The sequence below is a fragment of the Myotis myotis genome, unplaced genomic scaffold, assembly GCF_014108235.1.
Source record: "Myotis myotis isolate mMyoMyo1 unplaced genomic scaffold, mMyoMyo1.p scaffold_m19_p_8, whole genome shotgun sequence".
Lineage (NCBI taxonomy): Eukaryota > Metazoa > Chordata > Mammalia > Chiroptera > Vespertilionidae > Myotis > Myotis myotis.
This window is the reverse complement of record NW_023416390.1, coordinates 32,635,172-32,652,593: the sequence shown is the minus strand read 5'-3', so window position 1 is coordinate 32,652,593 and position 17,422 is coordinate 32,635,172. Positions and strand designations below refer to the sequence as shown.

At 39.9% G+C, this 17,422-nt stretch overlaps 1 protein-coding gene across 21 annotated transcripts in view; it reads left to right on the top strand.

Moving 5' to 3' along the window:
* Positions 1–17,422, top strand: part of USP40 (ubiquitin specific peptidase 40) — an 81,685-nt gene that overhangs the window by 35,687 nt on the left and 28,576 nt on the right. For 18 of the 21 annotated variants that reach the window (XR_004969431.1, XR_004969432.1, XR_004969433.1 and 15 more), the window contains 8 exons: positions 1,190–1,274; positions 2,377–2,447; positions 5,041–5,357; positions 7,750–7,873; positions 9,375–9,432; positions 12,310–12,363; positions 13,002–13,090; positions 16,310–16,396. Coding sequence is in view for 16 of the 21 variants with exons in the window: in XM_036319937.1 (XP_036175830.1) it covers positions 1,190–1,274; positions 2,377–2,447; positions 5,041–5,357; positions 7,750–7,873; positions 9,375–9,432; positions 12,310–12,363; positions 13,002–13,090; positions 16,310–16,396 (885 nt within the window). In the remaining 5 variants the exon portion in view is untranslated. The remainder of the gene's footprint in view (positions 1–1,189; positions 1,275–2,376; positions 2,448–5,040; positions 5,358–7,749; positions 7,874–9,374; positions 9,433–12,309; positions 12,364–13,001; positions 13,091–16,309; positions 16,397–17,422) is intronic. The other 3 variants (XM_036319944.1, XM_036319943.1, XM_036319942.1) reach the window with 2 other exon arrangements.

Genomic DNA, 17,422 nt, shown 5'->3' with positions numbered 1-17,422 from the left:
AATAAAAAGACTGCTCTTTATTTTACCCCCAGGGCTTTCATATTAATTATGTCATTTGGTTCTTTTACCTCCTGGGACAAGCTAACCCTAAGATGAAGAGATTGTGATTTATTTGTGATTGTCTGAGGTCAGACATCTAGTTAGTGGTGGAACTAGGATTCCTGTCCTGGTCTTCCTACTCTTTCTTCTCCCCACTGTACTTCCTGATCTAGGAAAAGAGAAACAGAAAATGTAAGCTTTTTTTTTCTTTTCCGGAAATAATTGAATTTTCTGAAACACTATCAATTACTAAAATTATTAGCCTTTTTTTTGACTTTCCTATTGTACAAAGAAAAGCAGGCCAGTTTTTTTTAACTTTAGTTGATTTGAATTATATTTAAATGTTGGATCAGCATCAGGATTTCTAAAATTGTCTAATATTTCTGAACTTTTGCATTAAAAGTTTATTTCGGAGCCAGTCCTGGCAGTGTTGATGAAGTGGAGTTGGGGATCTGACCCTAAGATGACATTAGGTGATAAATGAAAAGGACCTTTAAGTGCAGGTCTGTTATCTTAGAAGCCAGCCACTGGCAAGAGGCTGTGAGATTGACAGTTAACTAATCGCTTATAAATATGAAATTTCTTCTCAAGAGAACTGTTTTGTGGTATTGTGGAGAGAGACTAAATAGAACTAATCTTTATGGGTGATGTTATTTTGTAGAGGTTACCACAGTCCCCAGAGTCTTGGATCTACAAATTTATAAAACAAACCCCCGATAATCTGTTACACGGTTTAAATTTATAGTGGGAAGCATTCCTTTCAGGTGTTAGAGTCAGTGCCGCTTTTTCTGAACAGCACTGATTAAATCATTTTGCTCTTTTGGACAGATTCCTGGGCTGGCACGTTGGTTAGTTTGCCTCTGATAAAAGTGTCTTCCCATAAGTTACATAGAATTGTTTAGATGGTTGTTGTGCCCTTTGTGTAAGCCAAGATTTTTCCATCACTAATGGGGGAGATTAACATCTCTGATGTAACAATGAGTGATACCTTCTTTCCTTACTTTCCCTTTTGGGTGGGATGGGGGTATTCATTTGTTTGCTCTCTGTATCTTCCACATATGTATATTGGCACATTACCTGTCTTATTTAATCTGGAAATGTGATATATGTTTTTTTCTTGTTCTCTTTTTCTTTTACAAATATTCTGTAGCTGTTAGAATTTTGGGAAGGAGACATGGTCCTTAGTGTTGCAAAGTTTGTACCAGCAGGACTTCACATCTATCAGACACTTGATGGTAAGATAAATATTAAGACACAGCAGTTCATTTTATATATTTATATTTTTGTGGGGCTCATCTATGATTTTCTACTCCTGGCCAGTCTTCCCCGCTACCTACTACTTTCTTTTTTTTTTTTTCAATTTACTTATAAATTTTTTTTATTGTTGATAGTATTACAGTATCTCCCATTTCCTCCCCTTTCCCCCCTTTCTCTAAGCCCCTCCCCCTCCCCCTTCTTCACTACCCTAATGCCCATGTCAATGGGCTATGCATATAAGTATGTAAGTTCTTTGGTTTATCTCTTCTCATCCCCCCACCCCCTCATCGAGGTTAACTATGTAATTTATCCAGTTTATAATGTGTCCAATTTATGTAACATGTAAAATTTTGCTAACATGGAAACATTTTATATTTTCTGAAATTTAAGGCTGCCTCTGTACCAAATTAATTTGTTAATTAATTGAACCTGTAACCTTTGGTGTACAGGACAGTTCTCCAATCAACTGAATCACCCAACCAGGGCTATGTAGCATGATTTTTTAACCCAACTCTTAGCTTCACATTTTGTAGCAAAACAAACAAATGTACTTTGAGAGCTTGAAAGTATTTACTTCCTTTAAATAACAACAAAACAGTAATAATCGCAGTCACAGTGGTAACAGTTATTTTGGGCTTCACTCTGCCAAATACTAAGATAAGTGTTTTATATAAATTATCTCATTTGATTGTTACAAAGTTCCTTTATCTCCATTTTATACATGAGAAAATTGAAGTGTAGAACTTGAAGTACACAAGGACATAACAGCTAATTAGTAGTGGAGCTGGGACCATTTGATGCCTAATTCTTCTGTTCACAGGGTTAAGTACAGTTGACTTTATATTAAACTCTTTTCCTGCTGTCATGCTCACAAAACTTATGCAGCAACATGGGGAAATGCTTACATAAGGAAAAAAACTAAAGGGTGTGATGGGAGAAATAAAGATAAAAGTGATATACTAAATATGGTTACTACCTTCTTAATTTTTCTTAATGGGAAAGATTTTTCAAAAAAAAATATTTAAGTGTCTCAGCTCTTTCTTTAGATGAATGGTCTCACTGACTACCTCCTCGTCCTAGGAGATGATCTGACATTGTGTGACATTGAAATTGCTGATGAGGAAGACATCTTTGTATGGAATGGAGTGGAGGTAAGAAAATATTGAAGAAATATTCATGATAGTTTTGGATTTTTTAAGTCGTAATGAAATTTTATTCAGCATATGTGAAGGCAATTAGGTATTAGAAAACTACTGAAATATTTAATAAATTTTAGGTACAGTTAGTAGTAGTTATGTGTTAAAGAGATATTTATTGAGCACCTCCTCTCTGCCAGGCTAGGTGTCAGAAGCTAAATACAAAGATTCAGGTTTTATGGTATAACTGCACTAAGTGCTGGGGAGAGGAGGTGTCTGTGCATATTCCCTGTGGGAACTCAGAAGGGGACTTATAGCTCTATTGAATTAGGGAGTAGAGGTGACTTGTAAGAGCAGAGTGAACTTTCTTTTTTTTTTTAATTAAATCTTTATTGTTCAGATTATTACATTTGTTCCTCTTTTTTCCCCCCCATAACTCCCCTCCTCCCAGTTCCCGCCCCACCCTCCGCCCTCACTCCCCACCCACTGTCCTCATCCATATGTGCACGATTTTTGTCCAGTCTCTTCCCGCATCTCCCACACCCCTTTCCCCCCCAAGAATAGTCAGTCCATTCCCTTTCTATGTCCCTGATTCTGTTATAATCACCAGTTCATTCTGTTCATCAGATTATTTATTCACTTGATTCTTAGATTCACTTGTTGATAGATGCATATTTGTTGTTCATAATTTGTATCTTTACCTTTTTCTTCCTCTTCCTCTTCTTAAAGGATACCTTTCAGCATTTCATATAATCCTGGTTTGGTGGTGATGAACTCCTTTAACTTTTCCTTATCTGTGAAGCTCTTTATCTGACCTTCAATTCTGAATGATACCTTTGCTGGATAAAGTAATCTTGGTTGTAGGTTCTTGGCATTCATCACTTTGAATATTTCTTGCCACTCCCTTCTGGCCTGCAAAGTTTCTGTTGAGAAATCAGCTGACAGTCATATGGGTATTCCCTTGTAGGTAACTGAGTTTCTTTCTCTTGCTGTTTTTAAGATTCTTTGTCTTTTGCTCTTGGCATTTTAATTATGATGTGTCTTGGTGTGGTCCTCTTTGGATTCCTTTTGTTTGGGGTTCTCCGCGCTTCTTGGACCTGTAAGTCCATTTCTTTCACCAGGTGGGGGAAGTTTTCTGTCATTATGTCTTCAAATAGGTTTTCAATATCTTGCTCTCTGTCATCTTCTGGCACCCCTATAATTCTGATGTTGGTACGCTTGAAGCTGTCCCAGAGGCTCCTTACACTATCCTCGCATTTTTGGATTCTTTTTTCATTCCGCCTCTCCGGTTGGGTGTTTTTTGCTTCCTCGCATTTCAAATCATTGACTTGAGTCTTGCACTCCTCTGGTCTGCTGTCAGGAGTCTGTATAATATTCGTTATTTCAGTCCGTGTATGCTTAATTTCTAGTTGGTTCCCCAACATAACATCGAGGGTCTCATTAGTTTTCTTGTAGATCTCATTAAGTTTATCGGCGGCTTCTAAACAGTTCTTGAGAGACCTTAAAAGTGTGGTTCTGAACTCTATATCTTCCATTGACAATTTTGTCCTGTTTCTTTGTCTCCGCATTTTGTTATGCTTTCTTGGTGCACCCCCTAGTGGTCTTTGTGCGCAGTCTTGTAGTTAAGCCTTGATTGTTGTAGCTAATACCAGGGAGGGTTTGACCTCTAGGCCAAGTGGCTGTGAGAATCAGCTGTGTCTGCAGTGAGAGAACTTCTGTCCTCTAGGGAGGTGCTAATCTAGCCTTTGCCTGAGACTATCTGGCAAATGCCTCTGTGCAGGGCTTGGGCGGGGCGGGTCGCACAGGATCAACAGGGTGGGCCGGAGAGAGCAGTTATGGCGGCTCTCAGTCCTGTCCCCAGGGGCTCTGCCTCTCTGAGTCCCAGCACCCGCTGCAAACCTTGGAGAGAAAGCTGCACTCGCTCTGACCGAAGCCAGACAGTCCCGCTTCTCCCGTTTGAGTCTGGGTCCCTAAAGACTCGCCGGGATCTGGAGCTCAGAGTCTGCGACTCCCTCCCGATTGAAAACGCCAACCGCGCCCTCCGCCGCCAGCCCGCTCCGCGCACTCCGCACCTCAGAATTTGACTTCAGCACTGCGCCTCCTCTGAGTGTCCGTATGCGTTTCTCTTTCCTCCTAGTTGTAGGACTTCCACTCAGCCAGCGTTCCTGTGGTTCTAGGTAATGTCCATTCCGTCTTTTAGTTTCACTTTTGAAGTAGTTGTTCAAGGCAGCAAACTCCGGCGTTAACCTATGCCACCATCTTGGTTTTCAGAGTGAACTTTCTAAGTCAGGAAAAGGGCGAGGAACATCTCAGCCACTCAGTGAAGTCTCCCTTGCACTTATTCCCGAGGCTTCAGTACCACCACCGAGGACTCATACATCTTTGTCCCCACTCCAGATTTCTCTCCTAAAAAATAAAAGACGGCTAAGAGAAAGTTTCAAATGAAATATCTAAAGTTATTTTTCTGATACTTTAAAGACATTTGTGAGAACTTCACTTGAAAAGAAAAAACATGAGAATTATTCTGCAAGAGGAGTCTTTTGTTACTGTGTTGACTTCATGTTGGCAAATGTAAACTATACTAATGGTTGTCTTGGCATTATTGTAGGTTGGCGGAATCCAGATTCCCACTGGTATTGACTGTGAACCTCTGCTTTTAAATGTTCTTCATCCGGCAACAGGCAGTGAAGAGTGTCGGCAGTTGGTAGAATCTCCACTGGTCTTCCCAGCTAATGCAGAAGTGGGCACAGTATTCACAGCCTTAGCAATTCCAGGAGGTGTCATCTTCACCAGCAATACTGCATCTGTAGGTGGAGAGAGCTGGACTGCCATTCCCAAGGAGGACTTGAAGAAGACATTCAGAGAACAAGGCCTCAGAAATGGAAGCTCGATTCTGATTCAGGATTCCAGTAATGATAATAACAGGTAACTCGAAAAAAAATTTTAAGTTATTTAAATTAGAGCACTATCTTTTAGAACTCTAAAGCTTTATTTTACTAAGAGTTAAACGTTTCTTTTTATTTCTAGACATTGTGTTCTGTGTTTTGTAAGTAGGAATGTTCTAGGTTAGGCAAGTTGGAGAAAAATGATACTGTAATGTGATAACTACATAATATAGATGTAAACAAGATACAGTCAAGATTAGATGGCTATAAAGCAGAATCCTATCTGAGGAATTCTGATTAGCGCTCCTTATAAAATTGAAGACATAGTCTCACAAAGTTCCTGAAATTTTTTATGAGAATTATATTAAGATCATAGCTAAATTTACCTGACTATTTTGTCACAAAAATCTCGTACGGCAATTCAGTTTTTCATCCTTTTTATGACTCTTGAGCTCCTCCCAGCTGCCCACATAGGGCAGTTATATGGGGAACTATGCCCGTGTTTCCATAAGTTGCATTTGGAACCCAGAAACACTGCCTCTCTTCATTTTTGTTATCCATGTCTTGACACTGTAGAGCAGCGGTTCTCAACCTGTGGGTCGCGACCCCTTTGGGGGTCGAATGACCCTTTCACAGGGGTCGCCTAAGACCATCCTGCATATCAGATACTTACATTACGATTCATAACAGTAGCAAAATTACAGTTATGAAGTAGCAACGAAAATAATTTTATGGTTGGGTCACAACATGAGGAACTGTATTTAAAGGGCCAGAAGGTTGAGAACCACTGCTGTAGAGTGTCAGTTTCTGTAGTCATTGTGTCACATACTGTAACACCTCCCTCCCCCCATTCCACATATAGGAGACTTTAGGTTACAAACCTAGTCAGTTCCCTGCTTCATCAGTGCTGTGAATATACTTAGATTACAGAGCCTTTGTATTATTTAGTGCCTGCGACACAGAGGAGCATTTATGATTATGCTAATTTTGTGTAACATTTATCATTATTATTCTTTTGGGTAAGTGTTTCCCAGACATTTACTTCCCCACCATGTGTATCTAATTAAAAAGTTTATTATATATTTCTTTTTTTAAAGTAATACACTTATTAGGACTTGGGAAATACAGAACTGAAGACTGGAGACTGGCAACAAACAGTGTCACTGCACCTCCCAAGCATGTCAGTCATTGTTAGCTTTCCTGTTTGTCTGAGTTCAGATCATTGGTTTTTTGTTTTGAAAATGTTTCTTTTTGAACCTGCCAGTTATTTTGCAGATAGCAATATTTTGCTTTCCCCATGTTTGTAGACTCTTCATAAAACTCATTCTACATAAGAATCAGTGTTGATGTTACAGTATACTCAGCTGCTCCTGTGGGAGGCAGTACAGGTAGTGGGTAAGGACAAGGGCTCTGGAACCAGCTGCCTGGATCTGTTTCCAGCTTTATCACCTCCTAACAGTGTGACCATGGGCAAGTTACTTCATCTCTCTCTGCCTACTTAAAGAAGTTAAATAATAATTAGTACCAACTTCATAAAGGTGTAAGAATTGAAAGAGTTAAGTGCTTACAGAGTGTGCACATAGTGAGTGCTGAATATTTTAGCATCATCATCATTGTCATCATCAGCTTTTCACTATTTTAACGGTTTCTTCAGGGAACATCTTTGTGCTTAAAACTTTGCTGTATTTAGGATTGCTAACTTCACGTGGGGTCCAAATAGGAATAATTGAAATAAAGAGTAGGATTGTATTTCAGGGCTCTGATACGCACTCCCAAAGAGGACTTCCACTAGCCATTCAGTGCCTCCATGTGAATTAGAAAGAAGTCACTTCTTTCTTAAGATCCTTTACTACTACCTGTAGGAAAGGCTTGTTAGAACAAGACACTCTACTGCTATCTGCTATCATAAAATAGCACTCTATAATAAAAATATAAGTATTCAGTGTGTATGATATAAGTGATACCCCTTAGCTGTGGCACTTTGATGCAGTGTCGGTCTGCACAACTGTACATGGCTGTCCTGTTATTAAATCGGAGTCCTGTGGGTGGGCCTTGCGCAAGCTGCTCTTAAAGCCCTCCTACTGTTATAAGTGTGCAGGCAGAAGTCAACAGCTGATTGTTCAATTACAACAGTTCTCTTTGAAAAGTGTAGCAACAAATTAGTTGTCTAAGTCAAAGAATATCTGAGTCATTAATACAGATTCCTTAGAATATAAACTCCATAGAGTACTGCCTGACACTGTCCTAAAAAGATAGTCAACTTTCATAAAGCCAGCTCAGTAGAAGTTGGTCACCTTCAGTGAGTCACATTAAGGGACAGAGGCAGATTTTAGAAGTGGTGCCAGAGAAACAGTATTGATTTTCTGATTCTTCCTGATCCATAAAAATGCTTTGTAAAGACACTTTTTTTTTTAAACATCTTTTATCTACAGTTTGTTGACCAAACAAGGGAAATGGATCACTACTGTGAATGAGGTTGACTGGGTCCAAGTTAATAATTTATGTCAATTAGAATCTGAAGAGGAGCAAGTTAAAATATCAGCAACTGTTAACGCAGTGAGTAGATTATAATTAAAGTTTAGTTGACAGTGTTTTAGTTAACAATTTTATTTAGAAAGCAATACCTTACTCTTTAGAAAAGTTTCAGACTTCTAAATCCTAAGAAATCAATATTTTATTTTTAATACTTGATTATTGCTTGTTTACTTATTATTAGTCCTTGGCATATCTCAAGAAAATATGTGCCTTTTTCCCCCCTCCAAAGCCTAGAATTAGAAAGGGGAGTTAGCTATGTAACTGGAATGGAATCCTCTGGCTTTGTTGTCAAATATATAATGCTATATCAAAATATGAACGTATATTTATCTTTATCAAAATGTGAAATGCTGTTTTCAAGGGTCATTTTGGTAATTTTTAAAACAGGTATATATGTTTTGTGTTGTGTTGTTTTTTAAGTTTAACTGAAATTGCTCTACATTATACTCTGTGCTCTATATCAGCGGTCGCCAACCAGTGGTCTGTGAGGTCTGAAAGGTTGGTGACTGCTGGTTTAAGGAAACCTTTGGAGCAGTGGTCAACAACCAGTGGTCCGTCAGGTCTGAAAGGTTGGCGACCACTGCTCTATATAAAGCCATCCTCTCTTTAAAAGGGTGTCCTCCAGTCTTTCATTTGAAGACTGTGATACTAGTTTCCTTAAACATTATTTCAGAAAACATCTTTTTTTATTTATGTAGTCTCAGTTCATTGCTTTTTTTCTATAACATTAAAAGAACCATTAGAATGGTTTCTTTTCTGTGAGTATTATGATTTCTTAAGGTGCATTAATATTTGTTGGTATAGTAAAGGGAAAGTTTAAGACGTACCACCCTGACCCACTTGGGAGACTTTGGTGAAATCCCTGAACCTTCTTAGCACAGTGTGTGAGGGTAGAGTGGATCTCTGACATCAGTTTTACCCCTAAATTTTCACAATTTTATGCCCTAGAACAGCAGTTGCCAACCGGTGGTCCGTGGACCACTGGTGGTCTGTGAGGTCCAAATGGTTGGCGACCGCTGCCCTAGAGGCAGTTAGCCTAAACTAAAATGAAAACAGTTCTAAAATAAAGTAATTTAAACATTTTAAATAGTGCCCTTGGGTTAGTATTATATATTTTTATATAATTTATGCTTATTGGCACTGAATATTCATTCTTAACATAAAGGAAGGTGATGACCTGAAATTTCTTTTTTTTCCTCTCATCAAAAAGGTTACTGGTTTGTCAGTTTTTGTTCTTTCTAGCTAGAATTGTTTCTCTGATTCTCTATAGGAGTTCTGTTCCAGTTAACATCAGTTTGGTAAAAATTTGACCATTAAAATCTAAGTTTTTTATTTTGACTTTGTAGAAGAGAGAACAGGAATTTCAGGGATGAAAAAAATCTTTTTTTAAGTAGGCAAAAACTACCAAATATCAGGTAATTAATAATTCAATCTGTACATGCACTCACTGACAATCTCCATTTTCTTCTCCTCCCACTGTTTTCAACTTATACACAGTCATTAGTTTATTTCTCTATTTTAGGTGGTGTTTGATATTCGAATTAAAGCCATAAAGGAATTAAAATTAATGAAGGAACTAGGTAATCGTTTATGTTTGCTTTTGGCTTTGGGGTTTAATTTAGTTTTGATTTTTAATTGAAAAAATTATGGGAGAGTAAACAAAATAATTTAGGGAAAACTCATGCACGTACCACCCAAAATGGACAGATGTTAACATTTTGGCATGTGTTTGTTTTTGTTTGAAACATTACAAAGCCCTCTGTGTCCTCCTCAGACCTACTCTCTCTCCCTCCCCAGTTGCAACCACTATATCTGATTTAGGTGTGTGTCTAGTCTGTGGACTCGTATTGTATATATTATGTTCCCTTATATATGTGTATGTGTATATTGTGTTTTTACACTTACATAAATTAAGATACTGAGTATAGCATTCTATAAATTCACTATTCACTCAGCATTGGGTTTTCTTTAACAGTCTTTTATTGAGGTACAGTTTATATACCACAGTTTATATATCAAATACCTGTTGGAAGCCTAATTAAGTGATTATTAGTTGAGGTATATAGTTTTACTGTAATTGAGTTTTAGAACATTTCCATCACTCCAAAACAATCCCTCATTCCTTTTCACTTTCTGAGCCCCTGATGACCACTCACCTAACTTTCTATCTGTCTAGATTTGCTTTTCTGGACATTTCATGTAAATGGAACCATATAATAAGTTGTTTTTTTATGTTTGGCTTCTTTCACTTAGCACTCCATTTTTTGATTCATCCATGATTTTCTGTGTATCAGTAATTTGTTCCTTTTCCTAGTATCCCATTCTATGATATGTTACATTTTGTTTATTCATTTACCAGTTGATTGATTCACTCACTTTTTGGCTTTTATGAATAGTGTGCTATAAACCAGCAGTTGCCAACCTTTCGGACCTCATGGACCACCAGTGGTCCGAGGATCACTGGTTGGCGACCGCTGCTATAAACACTGTCTTTGTGTGGACATCCTGTTTTATGCAGGATTAGAATTGCTGGGTCAAATGGCAAATTTATGTTTAGCTTTATAAGAAGCTGCCATACTATTTTCCAAAGTGGCTGAACCAGTAATATGTCAGGGCACTAGTTGCACTGTATTTTTTATTATAGCCATTCTAGTGAATATGAATTGGTAGATCATGGTGTGTTCTATTGTATTTTCCTTATGCAGTGATGGTGAGCACTGTTGATGTGCTATGGTCCATTTGTATATCCTAAGAATTCTATTAAAAAGCTACTAGAAATAATAAGTGAGTTTATTAGGAATTCAAATCATATACAAAAGTCCATTGTATGCTTACCTACTGGTAACAAAAACAAATGGAAGATGAAATTAAGAAAACACTTAGAATAAGATATCCTAAAATACTTGGGGATAAATTTAACAAAATGTGTGCAAGACCTGTACACTGAAAACTAGAGAACATTGCTGTGAAAAATAAAAACAACCTGAATAAATGGAGAGATGTCCCATGTTCTTGGGTCGGAAGACACAATATTGCTGAGGCTAATTCTCTCAAAATTAATTTGTGGATCCGATGCAATCTCACTCAAAATCCTAGAAGGTGGTTTTTTTGGGGGGACGGGGGAGAATAAATTGAAAATTATCCTTGGGTGAGGATTAACAATAAAAAAATTTGTATTAGAATTATATGCTAGTTTCATATGACTATAGTGTAGGATACAGAACTCAAGAATCTCAGAAAGGAGATTCTGCCAACATCTAATAAAATTAGGACTTCTAAGACCCATGCCATACTTTCCCTCTCAGAAGGCTCCACCCTCCCCACCTCCCCACTTCATGTCCAACTTTGTAAGAATTCTGATTGGACCAAACCTGGTGTACTCCTTCCCACAAAACAGGAATTTGCATCCTCAAAAATAGGGCACACCTGCCCTAATCCATTTAATGGGCATAAAAAAATCACCTAACATTTTAAAGAGACAGTCTCTGCAAAGTTCCTATGTGCACAAGTTTCAGTTATCACAGTTTATTATGTAACAGTGACCTAGAAACACAGTTCAAATTCCAGCTACCACTGGATTTAACTGCGTAATTGCGTAAAGCGCAAACGTGGCTCCCAGCTTCAGTCCACAGATCACTACAGAAATAACAAACGTACATCACTGCATGTCTGATCATTAATTTCACCACACAGACAGTAGAGTGTGTATAGTTCATTGCCTCCTTTTCTCCCAGTGGTAAACACATGTGACATTTTATAAGGACAGGTCATCAAACTGGCTAACCAAGAGAAAAGTGCTGCAAAGAAACAAAGCACGTGGAGTGATAGAAGTAGTAGCTGACATGGAGGTGTTGACATGCAGTCATTCAAGAGACTAGCCACGCAGGTGGAGGAACTTATGAATGGGCACTTACCCACAGAAGTGAGGACCGTGGTTGTGACAGAAAGAATGAAGCTGTCCCAGGAGAAGTGACGCTAGCAAAAAAAAAACAGTTCACATTAAAGGGGCTCTTGGGCATATTTCATGAGTGAAAGCACAAAATGTAAAATATTGGAAGCTGATCCAAACTTAGAAATCTGAGTATGACAGTTTGCTGTGAAATGAAAAGATGCTCACTGTGTAGCATAAGTCATATGAGGAGCTGAAAAAAGCAAGCCCTGTTTACACTATTGACATGTTTTATTCAAAGAAATAGGACAGTATCTTCTAAAGGGCAAGAAAATTGTAGTTTTTCTCACTGTTAAGATTGCTTTGCACCGTTTCAGCTTGCAAGGCATTCTTACAGTCCTGTGCTACTGCAGTACAAGGTGAAGACTGCCTGTACTTGTTCTCTGGTTGTTGGGGGAAGGAGGGATTGTTTTTGTTTTAGCTTATCATAGCTTCCTGCTAATTAACACAGTAGAGGCTCTTGAGTTTCCTTTCTTTGGTGCACTGACCAGCTTCTTCTTACTTGTAGCTGAGAACAGCTGTTTGAGACCTATTGATAGAAATGGGAAGCTTCTTTGTCCAGGTAAATCTTTGTGGTAGCTTTCAAAAGCTGACACATATTCATGCTAACTTTCTTAACACTTTTACTTTAAATGATGGCTTCCAATACCTAATATTCTTTAATTACCTTTTAGAAATTTATTTATAGGACATACTTTCATCCAGGTGCCTTACTCATATGTTACAGAATATCTTAACCAAAATTCAGACACTTCTGTTTTGAAACAGCTGTCTTTCCGATTAGCTGATCCTCATTTTAGTCATGGGTTTTTGATCTACTTTTATCCTTATAGATTTATTGTCAGTTTTTTAATTTGCTAACTTTATTGAGATATCTATTGTGGAATAGAGTCTTTCTTCTAACCTCTGTAACACTTGTCATTAGATGTAATTGAGTCTAATTATTGACAGTAGACTCTAGAATATTCATAGTCACCTCATATCTTAGCATTGTTGTACAGATAACAGGAATAATATATTCTAGCATTTGGAAATAGAAAATCAAACATAACAATAATATATATAACCCTTTTTCATGGAGTGCAACTTTCTCTTTCTTGACATTCTTGATTTTCAAAAGAAAAATTGATTTAAGTATAGTATTTTGCCCAGAAAGGTAGGAATGAATAATAGTCATTCTGTTATAAAAATTTTTTGTAGTGCCAGACAGTTATACGTTGAAGGAAGCAGAACTGAAGATGGGGAGTTCACTGGGACTCTGTCCTGGAAGAGCACCAACTTCCTCTCAGGTAACATGAGATCGCCTGGCCACCACACCCACCTGCCCACAGTCAGTTCTTCACTTTATAATTCACTAGAGGCCCAGTGCACCAATTCGTGCACCAGTGGGGTCTCTCGTCCTGGCCTGCGTGATCAGGCCGAAACTGGCTCTCTGAGGGGTCCTGGATTGTGAGAGGGTGCAGGCCAGGCCGAGGGACCCCACCAGTGCACAATCGGGGCCAGGGAAGGACGCAGGAGGTTGGCCAACGGGGAGGGACCATGAGAGGGCTCCAGGGCATATCTGGCCGTCTCGCTCAGTCCCGATCAGCTGGACCCCAGCGGCAAGCTAACCTGGTCAGAGCGTCTGCCCCCTGGTGGTCAGTGCACATCCTAGCAACTGGTTGACCTTTTGAGTGTCTGCCCCCTGGTGGTCAGTGCACATCCTAGGGAGCGGTTGAGTGGCCTTAGCATATTATTAGCATATTACACTTTGATGGGTTGAAGGGATGACCAGACACTTAGCATATTAGGCTTTTATTATATAGGACTAGAGGCCCGGTGCACAAAAATTTGTGCATTCGTAGGGGAGAGGGGGTCCTTCAGCCCGGCCTGTGCCCTCTCACAGTCTGGGACCCCTCAGGAGATAACGACCTGCTCCCGGGTGGCAGAGGGCAGGCCTAATCCCTAGGTGCAGCCCCTGGTCGGGCTCAGAGCAGGGCCAATTGGGGAGTTGGGGCGCCGCCCCCTGTCATGCACAGAGCAGGGCAGATCTGGGGGTTGCGATGCCACCCCTAGTCACGCTCAGGGTACGGCCGATTGGGGGATTGGGGCACCGCCCCCTGTCACACTCAAGGCAGGGTCAATAGGGAAGTTGCGGCGCCACCCCCTGTCACGCACAGAGCAGGGCCCATCGGGGGTTGGGGCTCCGTATCGTCACACACAGAGCAGGGTCGATCAGGGGGTTGGGGAGCTCCCCCCTGTCACGCACAGAGCAGGGCTGATCAGGGGGTTAGGGCACTACACCCTGTCACACACAGAGCCGCAGGGCGATCAGGGGATTTGGGCGCTGCCCCCTGTCACGCTGATCCCAGTGCCGGGAGGCCTCGCGGCTCCGCTGATCCCGGTGCCGGGAGGCATATTACCCTTTTACTATATAGAATAGAGGCCTGGTGCACGGGTGGGGGCTGGCTGGTTTGCCCTGAAGGGTGTCCTGGATCAGGGTGGGAGTCCCCACTGGGGTGCCTGGCCAGTCTGGCTGAGGGGCTGAGGGCCGTTTTCAGGCTGACGGGTGACTGAAGCTCCCAACCGCTCCTTTTTTTCTTTTTATTCTGGGCCAGCTTTAGTTCTGAGGCCTCGGATGCTGAAAACAGGTTTCTGGCCTTTGTTTACTGTCTGTATTTGATACAATGTTGCGGTCCGGCTGGCTGAAGCCCGGCTGAGTAAAGCAGGTTTCTGGGGTTTTGTTTAGCTTCTATATTTGCAACATAGTTGCTTAGAGTTGCAGCTGAGAGGCTGGCAAGTCAGGCGGGGAAAGTTGGAGTCCTCCGTCACTGAAGCAAGCAAGCCTCATGTTAGTTTCAAGCTGCCTGGCTGCCGGCCGCCATCTTGGCTGGCAGTTAATTTGCATATTGCCCTGATTAGCCAATGGGAAGGGTAGCGGTCGTACGCCAATTACCATGTTTCTCTTTTATTAGATAGGATACCTTAACTATTCCAGTAAAACTGTAATTCTTAAACATTTTATTTTCCTTAAATGATAACCTTTTATTTTAGGAATACTGTGTTTAAATAAAAAATACTAGCCCGGCCAGTGTTGCTCAGTTGGTTGAGTGTCGTCTAGTGCACCAAAAGGTCGCCAGTTAGATTCCCTGTGAGGGCATATAGCTGGGTTCGATTTCCAGGTCAGGGCACATGTGGAAGATCAATATTTCTCTCACACATCCATGTTTCTCTCTTCCTTCCTCTCTCTAAGTATGTCCTCGAGTGAGAATAAAAGATTGTAAATAAAAAATACTATGTCAAAGCATAGTCATAAGGTTCTTTTTCTGTGAAAACTGGTTAAGGGGAATGTTATGGCTACCAGTTTCAACCATATTTCAGAAATTCTGAAATGTGCCCTTTCCCCCCCAACTTTTAACATCTGTGAGATTAGGCTGCATCTTTTGTCCATGGCATCCTATAGTTATAGCCAGCACTGTGTTTTCTTTTTTCGTGGTACATAAAGCAATGAGTAATAGCTAATTAAATTTTAGATTTAATGCAATACAGAATATTAATTCTGGTTGTAATTTCTCCACAATAATATCTCACAACAGCTTGGTCTTTATCAGTATTCATTTCCTGTATAAATACCATCTGTTTGACTTTGCCAGAAGCCCTACCTACTTAGTAAACTTTCATTACAGTCCCAAAGTCATATTTATGTCCTTATTGTTAAGACTGTGTCGAGGTTAGCTGGTTCATATCAGGAACCCTCTGTCTGGATCCACTTCATTCGTTTTCCAGCCACCTCTCTTTAATTTCTTCTTCCCTGAACAAGCTGGAGAAGGAAAACGTGGCATGTGAAGTTGAGTTACAAAGAAAAGTAGGCCCGGCCAGTGTTGCTCAGTGGTTGAGCGTCCACCTATAAATCAGGAGGTCATGGTTCGATTCCCTGTCAGGGCACATGCCTGGGTTTCGGGCCCGATCCAGCATAGGGGGCATGCAGGAGACAGCCGATCGATGATTCTCTCACCATTGACATTTCTCTCTCTCTCTCGCTCTCTTTCATTCTGAAATCAATAAAGACATATTTTTTAAAAGGGTAAGGAAAATAGGGCTCTAAGCAGCTGAGTTGACAAGAGATCAGACTCACATTTTTCCTGTAGAGTCTTGGGAATCATAGTATATGGACAGAAACCAAATGATTCAGAGAAAAACACAGTTACGCTTATAGTGTATAGTAATTGCAAGTCCTTTTGAGGAATGACCAAGAAAGATGGAGATCATGGAAGAATAAAGAATATCTATGAGGGAGGTTTTTAGGAGTAAAAACATTAGTGATGAAGCATCTTACATTTCTAGGTAGTTGAGATTATTATTTAAATTGTAACATTATATTACCCAACATAGTTTTGTTTTACATAATTTGATATTTTTATTAAAGCTTCATGGGTTACATGAAACTTTTCTTTTTTGGGAGTAAATAATAAATTTGTAGAATTTTAAAATTTAGACTGAGTTGCATTCACACTATGTCTCAATCTTAGCTGTTCCTGTTTTTCGCTATGGGAAGTGATATCCAGCCTGGGTCAGAGATGGAAATCATAGTAGAAGAAACAATCTCTGTGAGAGAAGTAAGTTATTTTACTTGGGGGAGGAGGGGAGTCTGTGGGTGTCTGATATGGGGAACAGGAATAACCTGTATTAGGATTTTGAGGTCCTAAGGCTAGGGGTTTACATAATATACTTTAAATAATTCTATGTATCCACTAAAGGAGTAGTTTTGGGAGCTTGAAAATTGGTGAGCAAACTGGAATTTTACATTAGATTATTTTTTATTATTATCAATAATGTTGATCATAGAACTTTGGGATATGTAGAAATAGATTTTTAAAAAACATTAAAACCCCTCATCATATCTTATCCCATAATATGAACATTGTGGCATATTTCCTTTGTTTTTACTTTATATACACACACAGTTACATACACAGAGGTAGAAATGTGAGTGTGTGTGTGTGTGTGTGTGTGTGTGTGAGAGAGAGAGAGAGAGAGAGAGAGAGAGAGAGAGAGAGCGCATCTTGTCAGAACAGAAAGCAGAGAGAGAGAGAGAGAGAGAGAGAGAGAGAGAGAGAGAGAGAGCGCATCTTGTCAGAACAGAAAGCAGAGAAGCCAGCAAAGATGACTGGCATCGGCAAAGAAACACAGAAGCCAACTTGAAGAGGCTGCCTCTGGTCAAAGATGAGACAGCTTGGACCTCAGTGGGAATGGTCATGAAAGTTGACTGGTATATATAGTCTGAGCTCATATGACCCTAAAAATGCCATCTTCATTAATACCGATGGGTAACCAAGTGGATGCTTGGGAACCATGAAGGAAAGTATCGAGCATTTGTCCTGTTTTTGTTTTACAGACTATACTGCAGGGCAACTAGAATGATAACAGGTTTTTAAATAAACAATCCCAACCAATAAAAAGAAAGAATTTTAAACTCTCAGTTTTTCAACTCCGAATGACGCCTGAAGGCAGTGATCCTGAAAGCCTGCACACAACCCAAAAAGGACAACACTCAGGCATTATAGAAGTTTAACACTACCCATCCTTTTTTTGCCCCCCAAGACCCCTGAACAGCCTGAGTCTGATCAAACCTAGAAGTACAG